The sequence below is a fragment of the Podarcis pityusensis genome (genome assembly GCF_964106645.2).
Source record: "Podarcis pityusensis genome assembly, chromosome: 4".
Lineage (NCBI taxonomy): Eukaryota > Metazoa > Chordata > Lepidosauria > Squamata > Lacertidae > Podarcis > Podarcis pityusensis.
The window spans coordinates 33,706,629-33,732,181 of NC_138027.1; the positions used below are offsets into that span (position 1 = coordinate 33,706,629).

The 25,553-nt window shown below is 43.6% G+C and overlaps 2 protein-coding genes across 9 annotated transcripts in view; one reads left to right on the forward strand and one right to left on the reverse strand.

Moving 5' to 3' along the window:
* ST3GAL6 (ST3 beta-galactoside alpha-2,3-sialyltransferase 6) overlaps positions 1 to 10,019 on the forward strand; it is a 51,321-nt gene extending 41,302 nt beyond the window's left edge. For both annotated transcript variants that reach the window (XM_081002763.1, XM_081002764.1), the window contains exons 7-10: positions 1,795 to 1,984; positions 3,989 to 4,126; positions 5,155 to 5,307; positions 6,751 to 10,019. In XM_081002763.1, coding sequence (XP_080858889.1) covers positions 1,795 to 1,984; positions 3,989 to 4,126; positions 5,155 to 5,307; positions 6,751 to 6,837 — 568 coding nt within the window. In that variant the 3' untranslated portion in view covers positions 6,838 to 10,019. The remainder of the gene's footprint in view (positions 1 to 1,794; positions 1,985 to 3,988; positions 4,127 to 5,154; positions 5,308 to 6,750) is intronic.
* Positions 10,020 to 14,118: 4,099 nt separating this feature from the next.
* COL8A1 (collagen type VIII alpha 1 chain) overlaps positions 14,119 to 25,553 on the reverse strand; it is a 94,942-nt gene continuing 83,507 nt past the window's right edge. For 6 of the 7 annotated variants that reach the window (XM_081002688.1, XM_081002691.1, XM_081002689.1 and 3 more), the window contains 2 exons: positions 17,051 to 17,360; positions 14,119 to 16,174 (listed from right to left, as the gene is read on the reverse strand). In XM_081002688.1, coding sequence (XP_080858814.1) covers positions 14,271 to 16,174; positions 17,051 to 17,357 — 2,211 coding nt within the window. In that variant the 5' untranslated portion in view covers positions 17,358 to 17,360 and the 3' untranslated portion in view covers positions 14,119 to 14,270. The remainder of the gene's footprint in view (positions 16,175 to 17,050; positions 17,361 to 25,553) is intronic. The other variant, XM_081002694.1, reaches the window with a different exon arrangement.

Genomic DNA, 25,553 nt, shown 5'->3' on the forward strand with positions numbered 1-25,553 from the left:
GCCTGGAAACGATGCCTTATGAGGAACGGCTAAGGGAGCTGGGCATGTTTAGCCTGGAGAAGAGGAGGTTAAGGGGTGATATGATAGCCATGTTCAAATATATAAAAGGATGTCACATAGAGGAGGGAGAAAGGTTGTTTTCTGCTGCTCCAGAGAAGCGGACACGGAGCAGTGGATCCAAACTACAAGAAAGAAGATTCCACCTAAACATTAGGAAGAACTTCCTGACAGTAAGAGCTGTTTGACAGTGGAATTTGCTGCCAAGGAGTGTGGTGGAGTCTCCTTCTTTGGAGGTCTTTAAGCAGAGGCTTGACAACCATATGTCAGGAGTGCTCTGATGGTGTTTCCTGCTTGGCAGGGGGTTGGACTCGATGGCCCTTGTGGTCTCTTCCAACGCTATGATTCTATGATTCTATGAATTAAAGGCCACTGTCATCAGTCTTGGGTGCTAGTATTTAAAAAAATAGCCAGCTTCTCTTTTGGTACAAATCCTATAATTTTCAACTTTTTGGGTGGGGTGGGTGGGAGGCAATATTTGAAGTTATACATATAGGAAGGACGCGGGTGGCGCTGTGGGTAAAACCTCAGTGCCTAGGACTTGCCGATCGTATGGTCGGCGGTTCGAATCCCCGCGGCGGGGTGAGCTCCCGTCGTTTGGTCCCAGCTCCTGCCCACCTAGCAGTTCGAAAGCACCCCTAAGTGCAATTGGATAAATAGGTACCGCTTTATAGCGGGAAGGTAAACGGCATTTCCGTGTGCTGCGCTGGTGCTGGCTCACCAGTGCAGCTTCGTCACGCTGGCCACGTGACCCGGAAGTGTCTTCGGACGGCGCCGGCTCCCGGCCTCTTGAGTGAGATGAGCACACAACCCTAGAGTCGGTCACGACTGGCCCGTACGGGCAGGGGTACCTTTACCTTTTTTTATATAGGAAGGAAGCATAGGGACAAGAATAGAAATACAGTATATGAGAAGGTGTTGAAGGGTTTATTATTCCTTGACAGCTGGTTTCTCTGTTCCACCAGCAGCAGCCAGCCCGGGCTTTGTAATCTCTCAGAACCCAGTGAGCTTCCTCAATAACTTGCTTCTCATTAAAGAGAATGTACACTTTACTCTTGAACTGTTTGTTCAGCAATAGAAATGTTTGCTCAAGGCTGATTTGCATATTGGCAATGAAAAGTCTAGAGAGGCTATAAGTGATTTCACTAAACCGTCTCTTCTTTATAGATCTCTTCTTCTTTAACTTCCTTATATAGACAGGAGTATTGTTACATTGCCCAACGTTGCTCCTGTTAACACTGTGGCAGCCCCGACCCAATTTTTTTTTAAATGGTGTTGGGGGGGGGGGTTATAGTAAAAGAAGTGGCCTTATTTTCATCAGTGCTGGCCTAGAAAGAGAAGTGGAGGTTTCCACCCACCCTGCCCTCTTCCCTTCCTTTCCCTAGAATGCCACTGTGCCAAGGTGTGCCCAGAAATGTTCTCCATAGGGACAGAAGAGGGATGGGCAGCTAGAGGCCAATGCTTTGTCTTCTGGTCTCCCTCTAAAATTCTTTGGAAAGGGCCCTGCCTGATAAGCTTGGGGGTAGCGGCCTCTGGTGATTTGACTCTTGTTTTTCATCCTAGTTTTGCCTGTTTTAGGTGTGTGGATGTGTGATCTGTTTTGTGTGGGGATAGGCATATGTGTCTTAGCGGCAGGTAGCATGGCAGAAGCCGGGCATCTGTGTAGGCATGAAGCTGTATTGCAGAAAAATGGGATTTATTTTTGTAGAACCATTTTTTTCTTATGTTCTTCAACAGAATGAATAATGGACCTGTTGTAGGCTATGAAGAAGACGTTGGAAGAAAGACAACATTCCGGCTCTTTTATCCAGAGTCTAGTTTTTCAGATCCAATTCACTATGACCCTAACACAACTGCGGTTCTTGTTGTGTTCAAGACCCATGACTTAAAATGGCTTTGGGATCTGCTAAGTGGCCAGCGTTTAATAGTAAGCCAGTTTTATTTTATTTGTTAATATGTTGAAAATGATGTTGATAATGAAATGTACATGGCTTCTCATCAGTAAAATTCCCTTACAAAATAAAATATAAAGCTCTCATACATTTTTTTAAAAAAAATACAAAATGCATTAATTAAAACAACAACAAATTCAAAATATTATATAACTTTTGCTCACAGAGACCAAATAAAACTATAGCTCAGCTTAAAACTCCACTAAAAGAGCAGGAATATAAAGGTTTATTTAACACCTACTATAAACAATAAAGGGCTAGGCTTTGTTTTACAACACATGTTTCAAAGGCCTGGGTGATTTAAAAATGTCTTCACCTAGCACTGAAAAGACCACAACAAACATAAGAACAGCCTGTTGGATCAAGCCAATGTACCATCTAGTCCCATATGTTTGTAGGAAACCAGCAAGCAGGACTCAAGCACAAGAGTGCTCTCTCTTCCCCTTCCCAACGGCATAATGCTGGAACAAAACCTTCATCTATACGCCTTCAATCTGTGCCCATTGTCTAGAACGGCACCATGCTATAGGAGTCTGCCTCTCGTCTTTGAGTTTGGCAGAGTTAAGGTGTTCTTGTTCTGTCCTTGTCCAATTGTTTCCATTCTCAGAAAATACTTGCATTCCTTGTATATTTGTTCCTCACCCACATGCTCACTTAAAAATGGCAGTGATCAAAATCCTCATCTGTAATCAGTGGCGTAGCGTGAGGGGTGCAGGGGGGGCCGGCCGCACCGGGCGCAACATCTGGGGGGGGCGCTTGCACTCGCAGCTCTCTGCCCCTACCTCGCTCACTCACTCTCTCTCACTGCAGTGCTGGCTGTGCGAATCCGATCCAAGCCGCTGGGGAGCCGCCCACTGTGGAGGGGGTGGGTGCCAGGCGTGCGGTGCGGAGAGAGAGCGAGGGACTATCTGGGGGAGGGACAGTGCAGTGGCCGCCCAGCGCAGCGCTGAGCGCGGGAGAGAACCACACCAGACCAGCCCAGGCAGCAGCAAGAAGAAGCTGGCAGCGGCGGCAGGTTAGGGGTTAGGGGGCGCAAATTACTTGCCTTGCCCCGGGTTAGGGGGCGCAAATTACTTGCCTTGCCCCGGGTTAGGGGGCGCAAATTACTTGCCTTGCCCCGGGTGCTGACAACCCACCCTACGCCGCTGTCTGTAATCAAAACATGAGGCCTGACTGTGTGTCAAAATGTAGCGCTTCTTTGAAAATGGAAACCCCTTTTCCCAACCCCTCCAGTCTCTGGGCAAAGGGACATTACCAGAAACCGTAGATCTGACTAATAAATAGAATCTACTCTGCATCAAAGTCAGCAGGCAGATGAAGCTACAGGTATTAGCTTTTCATCAAGCTGCTAATCAGTATATTCACTGAAGCTCTGATCAGTTCATTCCTCGAAGTGGAAAAAATAAACGAATTGTGTTGCATTTTTTCTTAGGATCTGAAAGGTTGTTGTAATCGCTTATATATAGTTTAGCCAGATATATAGCTTTTAAGAAGGTGCAAAAAATATGTGAATTATGTTGTAATAGGAAAGGAAAGGCTGTCTTTCAGTGACTCCTCTTGACCTTGACACCATCTATTCTGAAAAGCTCTGCGGTTCTCCCACAAATTCCCAGCACAATGTTTTAAATTTCTTGCCAGTTCTGTTATACAGTTTTCTTGTTATCTAGCCATGAAAAAGAATTATCATCTTATTGTTTTCACATTTAGGAAATTCGTTATTCAGTCATTTCCTTTTCCCATATATGTTGCCCCATGACACATTAATTATCAGAATGCATTCAGGAACTCAAGGTGACTGAGTATTTAGAACTGGGGCGGCTTCTTTCAGGGTGAGGCAGTGTGTGGTTTCTTTCCCTTACCTCTCCCCTCTCAGTGATGTGTGACCTCGTCGAGATAATTTCCCTTCCAGTAATGTGACTTGCCTGGTTGTAACAGGGGTACAGTTTTAAAATGCTAAATGCAAGCTCTTTGTTCCACAGAGAACAAATGCCTTCTGGAAAAAACCAGCAACACAAATGATATATAAATCCCACCAGATCAGAATCCTTGATCCCGCCATTACCAGGAAAACAGCCTATGAACTGCTCCACTTGCCTACAAAGTTCTCCAGACACGTGGTAAGTATTATTTCACACTGCTCATTTCAGGAGAACTATTACTGTCCCTGCCATTCTACATGAGTTGGAGGCTGTATAAACCCTAAGTCACATGGTGAGCCTGTACAAATAGAAGTCAGCATGTTTGTTTTCCTTCCTTCTGTGCTGTATTTCAAGATTTTTTAGAATGACTGATTAGGGCTAATATCAAACCAGATGATGATGATGATGATGCACAAGCACCTTGAAATATCATTTGGCTTTGGAGTTTCCTGTGACGAACTCTGTAACACAGCCAATGCCACAGGAAGCCTGTGCTATAGAAAGAAGACACATAAACCCACAATAGGGTAATACCTTAATTAGGATCAATTCCGATGTCATAAAGTAGTGAGCAAGCATCTGAGTTCTCCAGGACTCCTCCTTTATACTAGATGGCCAAGCAGACCCTTTTGTTCTTTTGTTTAATATCCAGCCGGAAGGTGATTTCTGGGGAACCTAAAAGCTTGCTTGCTGTTTTGTGAAATTCGAGAGGTTCCTAATATTAGATGCTCCTAATAATGGTATAATCCTGGGCTGGATCTAGACATATCAAAGCAGTGTTTCAGTTAAATGTGTTGCAAACTTTGTATGAGAAATCAGGTTAGCAAACACAGAACTCCACAGCGCCATCTGATGTTTTTTCTTTGCCAGTGTAGCTGAGTCCCTGGTTTGCAAAGTATAGGCTGCAAAGTATTTTGAGTCTGGCTTTTAGTTCTCTGAAGTTTTTAATTTAGGCAAAACATTTCTTTCTCCTTAATAAGTAACCAAACACCAGGGCTGTTTTTTAGCCAGAACTCGCCAGACCAGAACTCAGTTCTGGCACCTCTCAGATGGACACCATAGCCATTAAAAAGTTGGCGTTCATGGTGAGTTCTGGCACCTCTTTTTCTAGAAAAATAGCACTGCCAAACACTAATACATTGTGTTCGTGTGATGAGTGTGTTTGTAGATAAAATGCTTTTGGTTTTATGCAGCTTGTATTTTTGTGCTTTGTTTTGCTTTTTTAGAAACCCAAGCATCCCACCACGGGGTTAATTGCCATTGCTTTTGCATTTCATATATGCAGTGAAGTTCACCTGGCAGGCTTCAGGTACAACTTTGAGGACCGAAACAGTTCTTTGCACTACTATGGTCATGACACCATGTCTCTGATGATCCAGGTAAGGTACTACTTCCTTCTTAGCATGCATATTTTGTTTATTCCATTTTATTTTAATTTTGACTGGATTCTATCAAATAGTGGGTTGGTGCTAGCAGAAAGAGAGGGTGCCTGATTTTCACAGAATGCCTTCCATTTACTTTTTTTTTAAATGATATTTATTGGAATTTCAGAAAAAAGAATTACACAAAAACAAGAAGTAAAAATACAAGAAAAATACAAAATACAGAATAAAAGAATAAAAGACACTTAAAAAGAAAAAAAAAGAAAAATAGATCAATCTTTCCATAGCTTACATTCATATCCTTGTTTCCCTGACCTCCTCATACCTTTTTTGTATTCCAGTTCAATTAGTTAAGTCAGCAATTTCTTTCCCTCTTTGTTTTCTCATAATCCTTTAACTTAGTATACTATAACTTTAAATTTTCATCTGTTATCAATCCTTTTTTACATACACCTTTATGGCATTACTGCTTAAACCACCTAGCTTCATTCCAACATCATTCTAACATTCATTAATTTTGCAATATAGAACGCCTTCCATTTACTTCAGTCCTCTGTACGTATTGTTTCAACACCCCAACCCAGTTGTAGGATGTTTGGGTTTCAAGGGGCTGCAATGGATTGCTCCATCTTGCGTGAGTGGAAATGCTTTCCACTAGCGTAAAGCCACCATTGGCTTTAACCCTGTATTTCTAATCCATGTTTGGGCTCAGTTGGTGCATAATGCAAAGTGAAACATGGCTTAGCATGGATCTGTGGCTTCCTGGAGAGGAGATTGGGATCCCTTTGCTCCTGCTCTAGTCCTGCTGCTGCGGACTAAGCCAAGGTTTGGCTTAACATGTCGTCCAAACCTAGGCTCATACCTTGTCCTGCTTACAGACAAACCACCAGCTGTATGCTTTTCTGGCAGGGACCCTCATTTGAAAAGGCTGTCAACTAACCTAAGGGAACTGGATGGTGGTCTGCAGCACTTTACCTGAGAAAGCTTTCTCTGTTAAATTTGCAATTTAATAAAGGGGCTTTCTTAAATTGTCACTTAGGGACAATCTTCCACCATTTTTGCTGACCCCCTTGCAAGCATAACAAGCCCCAGCCTTCCTCCCTTGGAGCTGCAGAGGTGGGCATGAAAGGGAGGTAAGGAGCTTACTTGGCTGAGCAGTTGTTCAGGTTTCCCATTTCCTTGCTCAGAAGCACCTGAAGCACATTAGCTGTGCAGTGGCAAGACTAGCAAGCAAGTTCAGGGAAGTGGCACCATCATTTTTGACTTGGCTACCGAGTCCAGTTAAAAATCAAGGACCCTTGGTTAGAATCCCATTTATTTCAGTGAGATTTAGGGTGCATAATGTTCCCCTGATAGGGCCCCGGGATTAAGATACAGATACCCCCTTTTCACTTTTTTTAAAAAGATTACAAAATTCTGTGTTATTTTTGTTTTGCACAGAATGAATACCATGATATTTCTGCTGAACAAAGGTTTCTGAAGGAACTTGTGGACCGCAGCATTGTGGTCAATCTCACAGAAAAATAAATATGGAAGAATAATCACTATTCACCACCAGACTGATCTGGAGTGGGACGTGGACTTATTTTTTATTTGGATTCTTATTTTTTAATAAGATAGCTGCCAAGTTATTTAAGAAGAGGATTGAAGAAGACACGTTGTGCATAACTCCCAAGTGTTGAAAACGCTGAAGGATGCCTCTGCCTTGTTGGTACTTGACCAGCAAGCAACCACCAGAGTTAATTGACATGTGTGGATTTATTGAATAATGGAAGAAACGCAGCCTTTCACGAATAGTGTTGGAGATCTATAAAAATGATACAACATGGAGTTTTCAGTTGCTGGTTTCTTTTTCTTCATGTTCTTCTTTCCACGCCCACCCCCAATTTGCTTTGTCCTCATGTGATCACTTAGCACCATCGTAGACTTTCAGAGGTCTAGGTTTTGGAAGTGGGGCATATACAAAGCCCTCTGTCAAATTTGTGAGTGAAAAAGAGAGGTGTTAAAAGAGAGGTCCATGAATGAATCTTCATCCAGCTCCAGGATGGCAGAAACGCTAGAAGTCATTTATGCTACTTAATCCATCTTGGATGGATACAAACGTTGGCCTTTCCAAGGAGAATTATGGGTTAAGGCGACACAGGTGTGATAGGGACAGTAAATATAATGGCCCACTCACAACTCTGTTCCTAATAATAAGTAACATGGAAAGTTTGATTTTGATGGTCTGAGTCTTCTCACTGGTACTGTTAAAAAGTGGTTTGAGAGTAGTTGAGTTTTTAAAATAATTGCATTATTGCTGAAGCTAAAGCAGTTGCTCTGCTCTAAAACCTCAACATCTTGTAATAGGAAACTTGTGTGTTTCTACATGAATTAATTAAAATGTCTGTGAAAGTTTGAAGTGGCTGAATTGGTGGCCACTGGTGAATCTTCTTCTGAACAATTCCAGAACTGAAGATTTTTGTTCCAAACAGTCAGTGGTTTAGAATCCTACATGAAGCCATAAACAATAATTTATGTTGGTAGTGCATGCAATCTGAAGGCTAAGAAATGTTGAGGGCTTATGCATCCTTTTTGTGTTGTTAATGTTTAGATTGGTTGAGCAACTGTGAGACACCCTTTCTGCTTTCTATTACTTGCACTGTTCATTTTTTAAACATAAAGCTGAAGTCTCTCCCTAAAAGGGTAAGAACTCTTAATAGCTGAGATGTTCTTTTAAACAATGCACATTGTTGGTGATTTCAGCTTCATAGTTTTAGCCAAAGTCTACCTGAAAATTTCAGAGAGATGTGTGTGAATGAAGAAAACCCGACTTGTAGGTTTCCCCCCTTGATGGGGCTGTCTATTCGCTTAACAGCTTCAAAGCAGGAAGGAAGAAACCCAACAAATTGTGGTCTTCCCTTCATAAGTGCTGCATGTATTCAGCTGCCTGATTCGAGTCCCGCCTGTTGATTAGTATGGTAGGGCTGGCCATCAGGCAGCTGCAACTCAGCACTGGGGAGGGGGAAAGCTTCACCTGTCAATTTCTGATCTGTTTTCCAGATCCAGGGGCCTTGCCAAAGGGGTAAAGACAAACCCAGTTCACAATGCTTGCAGGTGTTATTGCATATGCCTCCATTTTCTCTCTTCTTTGCATTGTTCATCCATTAAATGTCTAGGGTTCACGCAAACATTGCAAGATAAAAGCATTGCAACACAAAGTATTATTACTAATAATGAGTGAATCCTTTTCTTTACGTGGAGACAAAGTGATAGCCAGTGCTTCATCTCCTTACCTTTTGGCATATTGGGCTGTTGTCAGAGGTGTAAGCACTGTACTGGTGGGAAATCTAGAGCTGATTAGCCCTGTACCTTTTTCTAGGAGCAAATCAGTTCAATATGGTCTGATAATAGAAATTTGGGAACAGGGCCATATTCAGGAAAGCTAAGTGGGTAATAAGTGCCTATGTAATTTTTGTGTGTGTGCGCGCGCGCGCACTTGCTAAATCTTCAATTGGATCCACTCAATGCCCTTTTGCTCTCAAATGCAAGTGTGCTCTCTCAAATTATCTATACCAAAGATCACAATGATTCTTCCCAAGGAAGATGATCCTAAGTTTATGGGTGTATTTGGTTTCAGTTTTAAACCCTCCTCCCACCTGGTTTTCTCATTAATTAGAGCACTTTTCTGAAAGCATTTAAGGTCTCTGCTTGATATTCTTCTATAAAACTAATAATAATTTTGCAATTGCTGTGTTTGTTTAAGATGCTCCCCCACCTCTCATTACCATTGTTTATATACATGCATGGCTTACGATTCTGATTTTGTGCATAAGAACTGGCCTATGTGGCAACGTACTTATATGCCTTGGCATACCGATTACTTTTCTCTGGAAAAAAATAATAATTCATACCATTATGTGATTTCTGTATGACTCCTGGCAGCTGGTAGGAAAAAAAGGTACAGAATATGATCTAAATACATATATCTCTGAATCCTTGCTGACTTGTACCTAACACAGTTATTCCCACCTGTAAAAAGTGAATTTTTTAAATAACAAATGAACAATTGTACTGTATAGCCATTTTGAAAAGGTATAAATGAGCCCATTTATTCATTTAAAAGTTGACATTCATTTATTACCTTGGTAAAACTGCAAGTTGATAGATGACTACTTTGATTTGTCTCTTAAAAAATATACTTATTTGTGGTGTAAGGTCACAGTTTCCTCTGCCACACCCCTCTGTTTTAGTCTCATAACTGTTGTGTGATTTCTCCAGGTTTGAGAAATGCCTTCCCCTATTGGTGGGCCTTGGCAAGCTGACCAGTCCATGACAGCAGCCAGTCAGAGTGGCATTCTAGGCAGTACTGAGTGGCTGAGAAGAGCTGCCATTTTAATTTCCCACAATGTTCTGGAGCAATGATATGCAGGGGGAATGGTGGGATATTTATATGGCAGCTAGGCAGCCAGGTTCAGAGAGCTGAGCTGAGAGGAAAAGAGCCCCCCTCAGAGGCAGGCATCAGTGGTGGACCCTGAGAGGCTCCCGGGATCCTGGCTGCTGCCCAAGCTTGCCAGGTACAAATGCCAGCCCTGTGGATTGTACAACAGTGCTCGAATGTGATGTTCACTTGTGACCCTGGCATTATTTTCATTCCTACAACAACACTTGAGAAGGCTTCCTTTATCCCCACCCCCGGCCTCACCCTTCTAGAATAGTATTTCAACACATACTTTAAGTGATTAAAATGTAGCATTAGTGTGCAGTCTAACAGCACCACATCCCAAACACCATGTTTTGGGTTAACTAATCCCAGTCCTTTAAGTACTTTGGCTTTTCCAGGTTCTATATCGAGGTCATTGGTTCCATTCTTGAAAGCAGTTTCATTTCTCTCAGTTGGTTTAATAATTTAAGGGAGAACTGGAATATGAGAATGGAAAAAATGACGGCTCAGATTTGCACTCTTGAACTCTTCAGTATTTGATTCTGGTATACTATTGTTAGAATTCTTAATATCAAGCAGCAGATATCACTGTCGCAAGAAATGTATTTTGTAGTGAAAATCAGCTAGTGTTACGTCACTGTAGACCTTAAATGCTTGTCTTTTCTGTCCCCCAAAGCCACCTTAGCTTTCTTACCATTTAAAATGTTGGCATTGTTTTATACTTTAAGTATGTATGTATGTGTGCGTATGTGTGTAAATTCGTATCTTGATAAATGAAAATATTCATGGCTTTTCAACTTTGTTGTCTGTTGACCCAAATTTTGTGGTCTGTTGTTACTATTTGTTTAAAATGAAACTATCAATGTGAATACAGAGACCTATTTTTGTTATAATAAAGATACTGAAATGCCACACATGGATTTGTTGTCCTCTTTTGAAAATTAAGTACATCCAGTTGTGCATCAATATTGCTTAGACAGGCACACATGATGCAAAAAATATGACTGATGGGATGCAGAAAGCATACACACAACAGCACTTTCAAATCGCTCCACAATTCAATCTGAATCCTATACATGCCTGCTGAGAAGTTATTCCCACTTAGTTCCGTGTGGCTTACTTCCAGGTAAGTGGCTAAGTACAGGTAAGTGCAACCCTAGGATCCTTTTTACAAATCACAGAATGGGTGCAACACATAACTCATCATGACCCGCCACACTTTCCCTCCCAAAATCATTATAATTCCCAACAAATGCCATTGTTCTTGCTTTTCGTGGAATGACAAGAAATAAATATGCTGAAACATTTCAAAAAGGTATTTAATAAGATCTTTTACAATCAGTACAAAAAAATTAAATACAAATTTATTTGCTATTTTCATCTCTTCCATACCTATAGCCTAGCAACGGGCCCCAAGATACCCCAGTTTAGAAGCTTCCTATCATCTCAGCATTCTATAAAACTTCTCATTTTCATGTCTCCGTTATTGCAGTTTTGTGCTAAAAGATATGCTGCATCTGTGTTTAAATAATGGAATGGCTGAGTTATGTTGTATGTGTGATATAAAAATTGAAAATTAATGACAGTATTTTAAAAATCATAATAATAATGGAAGTGCTAGTTTGAGTCCATACTCGTTGCACATGAAAGAGGCTTCTTTCAGTTAAACATGGTTGGGAGGATTCAGCAAACGAGCCCCTTCAGTGGAAGTCAAGTGTAAGGACTTCTGCTTGTGCAACAGGGCTTCTTCCCCCTCATCCCCCACATACCCCCACCCTGGACACTGGCTTGGGATGGTGGTGTCAGGAGAACCCCAGAACAGCACACAGCAGGAGAAGAGAAAGGATTGTTCCATCTGGCAAGTTGAAACGCTTGGGCAGACGCAACACTCAGAAGGGCACGACGTTGAATTTCACCCAGAGGCTTCCGCTTACGTGAAGAAATGACGTAACCTCGTTTAAACTAATGTAACAAAAGTGATGTGCAGCTTCGAAAAGCATCCTTTTTCACTGTGACGTTAGCACCGTTGTTGAAGAGAGAGGACACAATCCATCAAAGGGTTAGAGCGCTTAAAATTCATTGATGCTGCTCCATGCTAGGGGGTCATATACCTGTTGCAGAAGGTTTCTAGACCCAGATCCGTATGAGAAACCTTGGGCCCACGTGAGTGCTGCATTGTTGCGCTTGGCAAAGTTTACATTTGCCACATCACGTGGATGTGGCAGAGAGCCAACCTCCCCCTCTATATAAATACTGCGGTAAGGAAAAGAGGTTGCAGTTAGGAAAATCTTAGGGGGTGCAGACTCCTGCTGTAGACATACCACAAGGTTCTGGAGGGGTAAACTCTGTTGCCCTTTGAGAGGTCTCCAGAGTAGCCCAGCATCTCTTGAATCCCAGTTGAAACCCAGTTGTTGGGTTAGGGCCAGCCTTGCACATGCACTTCTTTCCCTGAACCTCCTGCCCCTTCTCTGCCTCCACACAGTCCTGTTCAGCTGTTTGGTGATAGCACTGATCCAATGTTTATCAGGAAGGAAGCAGGGATGAATTCAGGCCTCCTCCTTTCCTCTTCTCTACCAGAAAGTCAGTCTTCGTGGTTGTCACTAGTTTGAGCTACCTTTGGCACATGCACACATTTTGCTCAAGGCCAATGGATTTAAGCAGGTCTAACTCTCTGCTGGATTGCGGCCACAGCATACTGCTGCTTTCACATTCTTAAGAATCTGCAGCCTACATGTTCTCAGGGGCAAGCGTTTGCAATGAGGAATTAAGCATATATTCAAAGGATTGGGAAGGGGTCAATAGCCACATGACGTGACCTCCATGCAAGGAGGCCCTTTCAGGAGACGACTGGCAAAACAGAAGCTGCTGTGCTATCCTGAACCATTGCTAGCTAGCTTATCCACCATTTATTAAGTGAAGATAGACGTGGACCAATGAAGAGGCAACTTCAGTTCTCAGCTCATTCCAAAGAAAACTATTGAGTCCCAAACAAAGAGGCAAACAAGATGGGGGGAGGGCATAATTCAGCCAAATTTAAGCTTGTTAATGTTGCTTTTGATTTCACTGGGTGCAGGAGTGGCCAAACTAGACATGACATGGAGTTCATGTAACTTCCTCCTCAATGAAGCAGTAGAGGTTGCAATCCAGAACTGGAAGACCAGTAGGGAGAGAGTGGAGTCACTGTAAACTCTTTCCCCTCTGAAGATAACTCCACTGAAAATCGTTCCCATGCAGCTTTTCCTATGGAGAAAAGGTGGTTGGGAAAGGGGGCTGCTTTTAGCTAGAAAACTGTCAAGAGAGGAGAAAGTTAAAAAGCTGCTCTCCTCCCTCCTACAGGAGTCTTTTATTTTTGCAGCCTCTTTGGCTGCAGTGTGTGTGTGTGTGTGTGTGTGTGTGTGTGTGTGTGTGTAAACTGCAGATGGGTGGATGGGAATATGTGACTCTGTGTCAAATGTGCTTTGGTGCTAAGCATGTACAGTATGTAGCTTTCACCGAATGAAATCAAAGCAACCTAGAAGTGCTCAACTCTCGGTCCATCCATTGGTGCTTGTTTGAGATATATCTTTCAGCACCCATGACTCAGGTGTCACAACCTTGCCTTTGTTACATGTTCACTATTCCATATACCTATTTCCAGAGGTCTGTTGGCTGATCTGTGAGGCAGCAGGGATTATCTAGCAACCACAAACCTGTTCTGTCCTCACCTTCACTTGTCTTCACATAACAGATACATTCACCTGGACTGAAAGTTTTATCTAAAAAGTCATTGTTTTCCAGTACTTATAGATCTAGATAAATGCCTTTGAAAGTACCCCAGTTGCTGGTGAAATGACCCACTGCTCACTGGAAAAAAGAACTGGGAAAGTTTTCCTTGGATTTCTGAGGACTTGGGGTCATTTCCTTGCTTAGCTAACACCAAAAGCGGTTATTTTCTGTCATTCTTTGCAGGTACGAGTTGGAAGAGTCCTGCACAGCAAGAAAAGACTATGGGAAGGAGAAGCTTAATTTACATTGCAGGATTCTACACCTTACTCTAGTTCACATCCGCATCGTACATTTTAAACACTCTTATACTAATGCAACTAGTACATTGCTGAGGGACTTCAACTTATTGCTCCACTGAATTCCTTCCTTGATGTGGATGTGACCAGCACTACTGTTGCTGTACAGTACTCTAAAATCAGCACCACTGTTTCTTTTTCTTCCCCAAATCCTCCTTTAGCTGAATGTTTCAGGTAAGCAAACAGTAAAAGCGCATCACATGAGCACCTGATGTGAACCCTGACATAGGTATTATCCAAGGCAAATGTTGACATGTTCAGTGTACAGCAGCAAACAGATCCCCACTGGGTTGGCTACCACTTTTCTCTATAACAAGCTGTAAATAATGTTTGAAGTTGTAATTTTATTTGAATGATTGTACATGTTGGTCCAAAAAAATAAAACAAAATAAAAGTCATTAAATGCACCTTTCAATGGTATAGATTTGGAGAACGGGGGGCAGGGGGCAGTTTTTGTTCTGTCCGAGTGTTTTGGTTTACATGGGATACAATAAATATCCTGAAAAAGATGAATGGACATATTGCCCGGCATAGAGTCCTGCTGCTTGTTCGGATGGCATCTGGATATAAACTCTGTCACCTAGCGTCAGCTGAACGACGGCACTCCCAGAAGCTTGGTCCAGGAAGCCTTTCTTGTACTCATCGTACGTGTACATCAGGGGCTCGTTGTTCTTGAACAAAGCCACCCAAACATTCCCCCCTTTACAGTGAACGTGGTAGGCAAAGTAGTAAATCCCTGGGATCTCGCAGGTGAAGATGCCAGTCTGTGGGTTATAGTTCTGCCTGCCATTGTAGAGGAGCTTGTCAAACACCACAGGAACTCCAACCCGTGGGAAAGGTGTGGTGAGCTCAGCTGTGAAAGCTGGCATCTCGTAGGAAGCGGCGCCGTTTTTGATTTTCTTGTAGCCGTAGGGCGTCTTTGCTCCATCAAGGCCTGGACCCACCTCAGGCAAATATTGTCCCATAGCTGGCGGTGTGGGTTGTATTATGACTGGAGGGCCTGGTGGGCCAGGAGGCCCTGGAGGTCCCTGGAGGCCCGGCTGGCCAGGAGCACCAATGGACCCAGGCTTCCCAGGTGGGCCTTGCATCCCCGCAATTCCAGGTTTCCCTGCTCCTGGAAATCCTGGCTGGCCTGGTAGGCCTCGTTCACCCTTCACCCCGGGAAGCCCGGGAGGCCCAATTGGGCCACTGGGTCCTGCGATGCCTGGGATTCCAGAAGGGCCTTGGAGGCCTTGAGCCCCTGGGATCCCAGGCTCTCCTTTGGGACCCATGGGCCCATGAGTACCAGGCAGACCTGGCAAGCCTTTGTGACCAGCTTCCCCTTTTGGTCCGATTGGGCCAGGTAAGCCTCTTAGGCCTGGAGACCCCACTTCTCCTGGAAAACCAGGCTTCCCTGGGAAACCCTGTAAACCAACTTCACCTTTTGGACCAATTGGTCCTTGAGGGCCAACAGCTCCAGCTTCTCCTTTAGGCCCTTGAAACCCCATAGCACCCGAGGGCCCCATTAACCCTGGCAATCCTGGTTGGCCTGGTTCTCCTGGTGGCCCACCCATACCAGGTGGGCCCATGTGCCCCTTTTCACCCTTAGGCCCAAGTGGTCCTGGAATACCGCCCATGCCACGCTCACCTTTAGGCCCAGGGAAACCTGGCTTCCCAATCCCAGGCATGCCAGGAGGTCCAGGTAAGCCTGGCAAGCCTTGCTCACCTTTCCCACCTGGAAACCCTGGCTGCCCTGGAATTCCATCTTGGCCTGGTTTCCCCACACCTGGAAGGCCAGGAGGACCCTGAATTCCAGGAGCCCCACCTAACCCCCGAGGCCCTGGCTCTCCGGGAAGCCCTGGTTTGCCTGCAGGTCCATGTGGGCCTGGGAAACCAACCATCCCTGGCTTGCCTACCCCTGGAAGCCCAACAGGACCTGGAGGACCAGGTAAACCAGGTGGACCTTTTAGCCCTGGCAATCCTGGAATCCCAACACCTTTATCTCCTTTTGGGCCTGGGGGGCCTTGCATTCCAGGTTGCCCTTTCATCCCTGGCTCGCCCTTTCCTCCTGGCTGCCCTGGCAATCCTCTATCACCTGGCTTTCCTATTCCAGGGAGTCCATGAGGTCCTGGTTGTCCTTGGGGCCCTGGAATGCCCATAGGTCCAATCTCTCCCTTTGGCCCCATCTCTCCTCTTGCTCCTGGAGCCCCCATCGCTCCTGGTTTTCCTGGCATTCCGGGCATGCCTGGTTTGCCGATCCCTGGATATCCTTGTGGACCTGGTTTTCCTTTGGCTCCCGGCACTCCATGTCCTGGTATCCCTGGTGGTCCAGGTGGGCCTCTTGGTCCAGGCTCCCCAGGAGGACCCTGCTCACCTCTCAGACTGGCTAATGGAAGTTCTGCTGTACAAGAGAGAAAGAGGGAGTGACAATTAGCCATTATGTCAGTTGACTGGCCAATCATCTAAGTACTTCAAGGGGAATTAATATAGTAAGCTTTCGCCTGGATTTGGATTTGATATCCCACTTTATCACTACCCAAAGGAGTCTCAAAGCGGCTAACATTCTCCTTTCCTTTCCTACCCCACAACAAACACTCTGTGAGGTGAGTGGGGCTGAGAGACTTCAGAGAAGTGTGACTAGCCCAAGGTCACCCAGCAGCTGCATGTGGAGGAGCGGAGACGCGAACCCAGTTCCCCAGATTATGAGTCTACCGCTCTTAACCACTACACCACACTGGCTCTCAGATTTGCTGCTGATACCACAACCGAGATGGCTTGATAACCACGGTCTTCAAACAGCGCCACCATTTTAACAGTTAAAAACCACATTGAATATTTTAAACGGCTATCTCCACCATTTTCAGTGGCACAGTGTTATTCGCTTAATGCATTCCAAATATAAGACTCCTGCTTTCAGATGTACATGCCTTAGCTCCCTTCCTCTTCCATGTTTCAAGTAAGAGTTCTCTCTCTTAAGCTAAGGGTGTGTAATGAATTTGGAAATTCTGAATATTTGGGGAATAGGTATGAAACTTCATCAAAATGCAGAAATACATGCCTTAGGTTGCTTGGAAATATTTATATTTATATATAGTATTTAAAAAACCTTTTCGGCATGCCACGCTGAAACCCCACAGAGCTCCCTCCAGAAATAACTATGTTCACTTATTATTATACAAACAAATATGCATATTTTCTGTTAGATGACAGCGGGATGGTTAAGAACAGAAGTAGGAAGGAGCAGAAAGAAGGACAGCTCATGTATTGCCAATGTTACCTTTTCCTTTCTTTGAAATCCCCTTCTTGCCAAGCATGGGTATCTGTGGGATTTCTTTGATGTACTGAGGCACATATTCTTTCCCATAGGGCAAGTGTGGCCCCTCCTTGGCCATGTGCTGCATTGGAACACCATCTTTGCCCAGTGGCATGTGAGGTACTTGTTGCCCCAGGGGCTGGTACTGCGGCACTTGGGGAGGCATCTGCTTGATCCCATAATAAGCACCTGCTTGGGTGGGTCTCAGTAGCCCAAGGTAAAGGGATGCAACCGCCGTCAAAAGCCACATAGGTGCTAGCAACAAAGCCATAACCTGCAACAAAACAGAACAGGACAGCAGTTGCAAGGGAGTGGGAAATGGCAAAGACAACTGTATGGCAGGGATGGAACCAGAGGCATTGAGAAGAAGAAGGAGGTTTGTGGTGGCTGCAGTTATCTTAACCTCAGTGCTTTTCTTTATAGTACTGGGTGAAGCAGCTATAGCTGTAGCCACCATCGTATTCCCAGTGGCACATCGTATTCTTCCCATGACACTGCATGGTAACAACATTTCAAACATTTTTTATTAAAAGGAAGGAAAAAAGGAAGCTGAAATCAGTCACACCTAGAGTCCATGGGTCCCAGCCCCCAAGGCTATCTAGGCTGGTTCCACACCTTCTCCTCCATCATTCAGTCAGCAGGAGAAGATGCCCGGAAGATCAACATGGAGGACTTGAACTTTAGATCTTGTTGAATTATTTGCTTCCTAGCTATTTGTGTGGTGTGTATTTTCACGAACCCAGTTGCTAGTTTTTTTTATTGCTCATGTGCAGATCTACTGGCAGAGGGCACGAACTCCATCCTATTTCTTGAGATGTAATCCTTTCAAGTGAGATATTTGGGAAGGGTTTATTTGACCCTTCAATCAATGCTGTCTTTCCTTTGTCAAATGCAGTGGTACCTCTAGATACGAACGGGATCCGTTCCGGAGCCCCGTTCGCATCTAGAGGTAAACGTAACTAGCGACGGCACGTCTGCACACGCGCGTGTCGCTTTTCGCCGCTTCTGCGCATGTGCGTGATGTCATTTTGAGCGTCTGCGCATGCGCAAGCGGTGAAACCCAGAAGTAATGTGCTCCATTACTTCTGGGTTGCCGAGGAGCACAACTCGAACATGCTCAACTCGAAGCATATTTAACCCAAGGTATGACTGTAATGCAACCTTCCTGCTCTTCTGATACATAACATTGTTAAACCGTGGGATTTGCTACCTTGGTGCTGTGATGGCTACCAATATAGGCAGATTTAAAAGAGACAAATACATGCAGGATAAGGCTGTCAACTGCTAGTCAAGATGGCTATACAGTGGTACCTCAGGTTAAGAACTTAATTTGTTTTGGAGGTCTGTTCTTAACCTGAAAATGTTCTTAACCTGAGGTACCACTTTAGCTAATGGGGCCTCCCGCTGCCGCTGTGCCACTGCTGTGCGATTTCTGTTCTCATCCTAGAGCAAAGTTCTTAACCCAAGGTACTATTTCTGGGTTAGCGGAGTCTGTAACCTGAAGTGTCTGTAATCCGAGGTATCAGAATCAGGGGCAGCATCCCTCTGAATACATCTTGATGGAGAACAGCAGCAGCAGCGGGTCATTTTCCCTCATGTGCTGCTTGTAGGCTTCCCAGAAGCACCTAGTTGGCTGCCATACTTATGGAAAACAGGATGCTGGGTTTGATGCACTTTTGGTTGAATGCAGCAAGGCTCTTCACAAGTTCCCTGAGAGAAAGAGCTAGAAGAAGCTAAGACTTGGCCTAATAGAAAAAAGAGGGTGGAAACCACGAAGCAGTATTTGTAAGTGCACACTAGAGGGGGTGTTTGCTGTACAATCCCCACTCTTCTGAAAATCCAGATTTTTTGTTTGCATCATAATTAAATTTGAAACAGTCATTTCACGTTGCATTTATATGAAATTCCAAGGGGGGGAAATATCTGAAGAGAGGTTGAGAGTCAGTAGTGCTCCACAGTAATAATGGATAAAATCAAACATTTGCAGTCAAGTACGGCTAAGTCTGCTATGTTCAGCATGGCTAGATTTGCTATGAAAGCGATCCAACTTGGAATAGTTTATGAGGACAAATGCTTGGATCAAGGGCTCTTACCTCAAGGATACTTCTTTGTCACTAGAGGCCCAAGTGTCCTCTGTGGCTAGGAATGCCTTCTACCAGCTGTATCTGGTTTGTTAGCTATGAAACCTCCTGGACAGGGATCGCTTGACCACTGCATTGGTAACCTCGAGGCTCAATTACCGTACTGTGTTCAATGCAGGGCTGCCCTTGGGCCTGGTTAGGAAGTGCTAACTGGTGCAGAATTGCACAGCTGTGGGGCAGGGCATAGTTGTGCCATGACACAGACTCGAAACAGGTAGTTTCACCTTAAACAATGACTATTCTTTTGGGAAAACGCCCACAAAATGGGTAGACAGTTAAAGCCTCAGGCATTTACAAACATTCTTTACACATTTTTTTTTTAACTAAGGAGTGAAAGTTAAGAACAAATGTCTCAATACTTGGGAGAGGGGGCCGTGCACAGCATTAACATATTTGAGTAATGCATAATGTGCCAGTTCATAATTACACACAGCTTCCATTCTTTGCTTTCTATATTCAGTCAATGTGGATTTAAAAGTCAGCTAATTTAAGACCTGACTTATCAGGCAAAGACGACCAGGAATGCATGGAATATCACGCTCAATGAAGCCCTCAGTACGACACTCTCATCATTTGCATATGTAGATATAATTCCAATGCAACCATTTGATAAACAAAACTCTATTTTTTTTCCTATTACAAACATTTATTCTGCTATTACGCAGAAAAGTAATAGTTACAGTTTTATCACATTTGCAGATTCTTGGAATTTTCACACTTCAGAAAGAATTGCCTCTGTGTGTGTGTGTGTGTGTGTGTGTATATATATATATATAATTTTCATAATTAAGCCTCACAAACATGGCCAGGGAAGAGGATTATATGTGTGGTTTAAATATTTTAGTGCTGAACGTGTGGGTCCTGATTTTTAAAACAGCTTATCTTCATGAAAGAAAATCTGTTATGCATAGCTATCAACTTTTCCCTTTTCTCGCGAGGAATCCTATTTGGAATAAGGGAATTTCCCTTAAAAAAAGGGAAACGTTGACAGCTATACTGTTATGTGATACACAATTCAGTTATAGTCTTCCTCAGCTTGAGCCTGTGTATGCCATTTACATTACAAACAGAGTTAAAGCTGTATTTAGAATATTGCGATACAGATGTAAGCTCTGTCTTGTCCTTCCCAACCCAAGTCATCCCACCAATTTCCCCCTGCAAGTGGATGTGCCCCTGATACAAGGGTTACGACAGAATTGTGAGTCTCCTCCTTGTTCTAATGGACTACAGTCCCTACACAAATCAGCTCTAAGAAAGCATATCTCATCATGGAGGAGATGAACTGACAAAAATATGGTTTGGGGAAATCTTCTCAGCATGATCCAAGAAGCTCCTTTTGCCCCCAAATCAGTAGACAAATAGCTCCACTGAAGACAACTGGAATGAACTTGCATGTTTTATTTCTAGGCTTAGCTTCTCACTAGCAGAGAACAGAGGAGGAATAATGAAAACCTTGGGTTTAATGGATTCTTTGTAGCCTAAAAAGGACACCGCTTAAAAGTATGGAGCAATTCTACTCTACATGATTCAGTATCGCTTTATATTTACATTTGATTGAATAAGTCAAAGCAAATTAGTAGCACATTTAAGGACCCTGAAACTCCCTTGATCATTTCACTAAACAGCAATGAAATCCTTAAATAAAGGAGTTCAAAATTAAGCACACCTTTTCAACATTTTAAAACAGAAGATGCACTTCAAACAAAAAGGCTTATCTGAGCACAATTCTTGCCCAGTTTTATTTATTTAAATTGATACCCCGCCCTTCATCCCAGAGGAGCCCAGGGTGGCAATGTAAACCTCTTTTGCATTTCCCTTGTTTGATGACTCAGCAATCCTAAAGCTAGGAAATGCAGGTTCTAGTCCACACACACTGCCGCACTACTTTTTAAACTGAATAGCATATCGCCTAGAGAGCTGGGAACAAGAATGTGTACAATCACCTGAATTATTGTTGCTCATTTATTCATTTAAATGCAGATATGCAAAATTATCCATTCTGCTCTACATTTAAAAGGGGTTTTTTAAAAGGCCCCTTTTTTGTTCTTGTTAATCTGGTTTGAATCAGGGTGTTCAGTTTAATATATTGCAAAGTGCTGACAAAGCCGACTTGCAAAAGGAGGATGCAAATTAATGGTTCCACCAATGTTTCAAGTATCTAAACAATCCCATTAAAATATCTTGACATTTGAAAGGATAATTGACTGTTGAAATGGAAGCGTTTTCAGCTTCAAAGCATGCCCCTAATACCTTTAGCTTTTGTGAGATGGTCCTAAAAGCTTACACTTCATTTTCCCTTTTGCATGAACCTCTTATAACCACCGTCCCCACGGGATGTCTTTTCTTCTTGCTATTTTGATTTCCTTAAGGGGATTTTGTCAATTTCGCTGTGCTTTCGAAAGCAGGGAAGTGACACTGGCAACAAAGCTCTTTTATTCATTTTTAGGAAGCATGAGGAACGGCACAGCAGATCTGCAAAGGTGAAAGCAGGCTACCTCGAAATAGGAAAAGACCCCCAAGCAGGCTCTACAACATTGCCATGATAGAGTGTGTAGCGTTTGTAAAAGAAAATGCATTTATTGTTGTTCTAGATATAAAAAATGCAATTAAAAATATTACCTCAATGAAAGCATCAGGTAGAGTAAATATAATAAATATAAATACACACAGAGAGAGGTTGAGAGAGAATATCTCAATTATTCCAGCTATAAGTAAAGGTAAAGGGACCCCTGACCATTAGGTCCAGTTGTGACTGACTCTGGGGCTGCGGCGCTCATCTTGCTCTATAGGCCGAGGGAGCTGGCGTTTGTCCGCAGACAGCTTCTGGGTCATGTGGCCAGCATGACTAAGCCGCTTCTGGTGAACCAGAGCAGCGCACAGAAACACTGTTTACCTTCCCGCCGGAGCGGTACCTATTTATCTACTTGCACTTTGATGTGCTTTCGAACTGCTAGGTTGGCAGGAGCAGTGGCCGAGCAACAGGAGCTCACCCCATTGGGGGGATTCGAACCGCCGACCTTCTGATCAGCAAACCCTAGGCTCTGTGGTTTAACCTACAGCGCCACCCACGTCCCATATTTCAGCTATAGCTTGTTGTAAACATTTCATCTGTTGGATGTATGACTACAGACCCTGGAGAAGCGATCACCGCCGCCGCCACCAAGGACATATGACTAGAAGCTGCTATTGGCAGAAGACAACTGGTATATCACATTGATCCTGGCCTGACTGCACTGGCTGCCATAGTTTCTGGGTTCAAGTCAAAGTGCTGGTTTTGACCTATAAAGTCTTAAATGGCTCAGAACTCAATACCTCAAGGACTGACTTTCACCACATGAACTGACCCAGACCCTCTGATTAGAGTGTTTTTGGTGGGCAGTGGTTTTGGAGCAGGGGGAGGCAAAGTTGTTGAGCTTCTTAGGGGAAGATATCCTTGAAATAAATAAGTCTTTCTTTTATTTTAATTTAAAAGCATTTTTCTTGAAAAATCTCCCTAGTTGCCATACCTCCAGGTTTTCCTGGACATTTTGCAGATTCAGCGAAAATCCTCCCGGACGCCATTTTGGCAGTCCGATTCCTGGACATGTCCAGGAAAGAAACAGATGTATGGCAGCCCTCCCTGCCTGTGTTCATAATCTGAGGCCCTTCTTTGCTTGCCTCCTCCATTAGAGGAATGGAGTGCAGCAACATGAGAATAGACCTTTTCTATGGTGGCTCCCAGTTTGTGGAATGCTTTCCTCAGGGGGCTCACCTGGCGCCTCGGTTACATAGCTTTAAGTTCCAGACAAAAACATTCCTCTTCAACCAGGCTTTGGGTTGATTAAACAATTTATAGCCTTTCAAACTGTGGCAGGTGGTGGTTTTTGTTTGTTAGTACGGTATGAATTTATATATTTTTATAATGTAAACCTGTGATCCATGGATGAAGGGCAGTATAGAAACAACAACAACAACAACAACTTATTAACTCCCAAAAAGTATCATGTGAACAATGGTGACTGGCTCATCAGGGCAAATGGGGCCCTACCCCACCTGCCTCAGTCAGCCCCCAGCTAGTCCCCACATGCCTACTCTCTTCCTTACAACTTCCCCCCCAAAAGCTGCCCCCCCAGCTTCTTCCTCCTTGGTCTCAGTGGTGCCCTTGAATAACTCAGCAGGGACAAATTGGGGGCAAAACAAGAATTAATAGAACAAGAATTAGTACGCTCTGCCCGTTGTCGTCTGTGGTTACCTGTGTCATTGACTCTGGCTCCCCCTGCTGTTGGCCTCCCTCCCTCCCTTCCTTCCACCCCGCCTATCCCAATGGCTATCAGCCATTACTGCATATGAAGCAGCCTTGAAATGCTTAAGTATGATGCTAGCTTAAATTTGCTTAATATTATTCTTGAATGTGATTCTCTGTTGCAATCCCATGGTTTTACAGCTTGATTCCTTGCCATAAAATACTTTCTTACCCACTTCTTTCTACAAACTAGCAAAACACAGCATTGGCCTTTCATTTGTTCACTTTGATGCTGTGCACACTGTGTTTTCTTAGTTCTTGCCTCCACGCTGCTTTATGGCTTATCTGTCTTTCAGGAAAGTACAGCAAAATTGAAGTTTGTGTCTTGGGCCTGAGTCTCTGCCATGTACAGTAATTCAGCCCACTGTACTTTGATTATCCCGTCCAAGAAGGGGTGGGGAGAGAAAGACAACCACCTCTCTTATTTTCTTTTCTTTGTATTAATTTTATAGCTCCTTAGAAACCCCAAATCCCAGTCCAAGGGAGATATTCAAACCATGAAAAATGTCTATACAATATTTTTCTTGAAAAGGTCTCTGGCCCTTCAGACCATTTTTATTGGAAGGCAGCATTTCCCCCACCCAATTGCAAAAGAGAAATCTTGTCTTGTGCGTACGTTCCCTCCAATTCTGGAAGAGAAGGTATGTCTATCCAAAAAAGCAAAATGAAGTGCTACAATCCGCCCCAAAGGAAAACAAAGCAGAAAACCTCTGGCCACATATGTCTCTCCCCCTCCCATCTCTTTTGTTTTACTGTTGTCGCCCTTTTCAGGTGTTCACCTCGATCACAGGAGGGATAAACGTGTGCAGGTAGACAAGCTTGTGCACATTTTCATGTATACCCCAATGAGAAGTCATGCCTTCAGTGTTTTGGACCTCACTCCCTAGAACTACCTCCCACAAGAAGTTAGAAAGGCATTGCCCTTATTAAATGTCAGATTCTTGGTCAAGATTGTCGTATTTATTTATTGTTTTCTCTTTTTGTAAACCACGTTGAGGGTGTGTGTGTGTGTGTGTGTGTGTTACAATCAAACGGTGTATAAATTTTATGAAATAAATAAAATAAAATAAAATAAATTTCAGGAAGACTTTGCACCCTGAATGCTTCACAGATTTTTTTTTTTAAATGGTTGAGATTTTAAATTCTAGAGGTTTTAAAATTTGGAAGTTTAATTTAGGCTTTAAATTTTTGCATATTTCAATGTTGCTCTCTGCTTTGAGACCTAGACGGTAAAAAGCTGGATATACAAATAAAATAACCCAGACAGCATCTTAAAAAGCAGAGACATCACCTTAACAACGAAGGTCCGTATAGTTAAAGCTATGGTTTTCCCAGTAGTGATGCATGGGAGTGAGAGCTGGACCATAAAGAAGACTGATCACCGAAGAATTGATGCTTTTGAATTATGGTGCTAGAGGAGACTCTTGAGAGTCCCATGGACCGCAAGAAGATCAAACCTATCCATCCTTAAGGAAATCAGCCCTGAGTGCTCACTGGAAGGACGGATCCTGAAGCTGAGGCTCCAATACTTTGGCCACCTCATGAGAAGAGAAGACTCCCTGGAAAAGACCCTGATGCTGGGAAAGATGGAGGGCACAAGGAGAAGGGGACGACAGAGGACGAGATGGTTGGACAGTGTTTTCGAAGCTACCAGCATGCATTTGACCAAACTGCGGGAGGCAGTGGAAGACAGGAGTGCCTGCCGTGCTCTGGTCCATGGGGTCACAAAGAGTCGGACACGACTAAACGACTAAACAACAACAATTTAAAATAAATAAGCATCCTCTGCATTAACATCCTGTGCATGCTGGGTGCACCCTCTCTTTCTCACCCCCTCCGTGCATTTAATGCAAAGCTCTGAAAGATGTTTCAGCTGAATGCTGAAGAAGAGGACACTCCTGTCGTTTGATATGGAGAATTTTCTATAGATTTGATGTCGCCTTGCTTTGACATTGTAGGCGATTTAAATGATAGCTCCTAAACCCAGTTGCCCAACTCTAATGGGAGTGCCAGAATTGCCTTTCTTTTCAGATAGGGGCCTTAG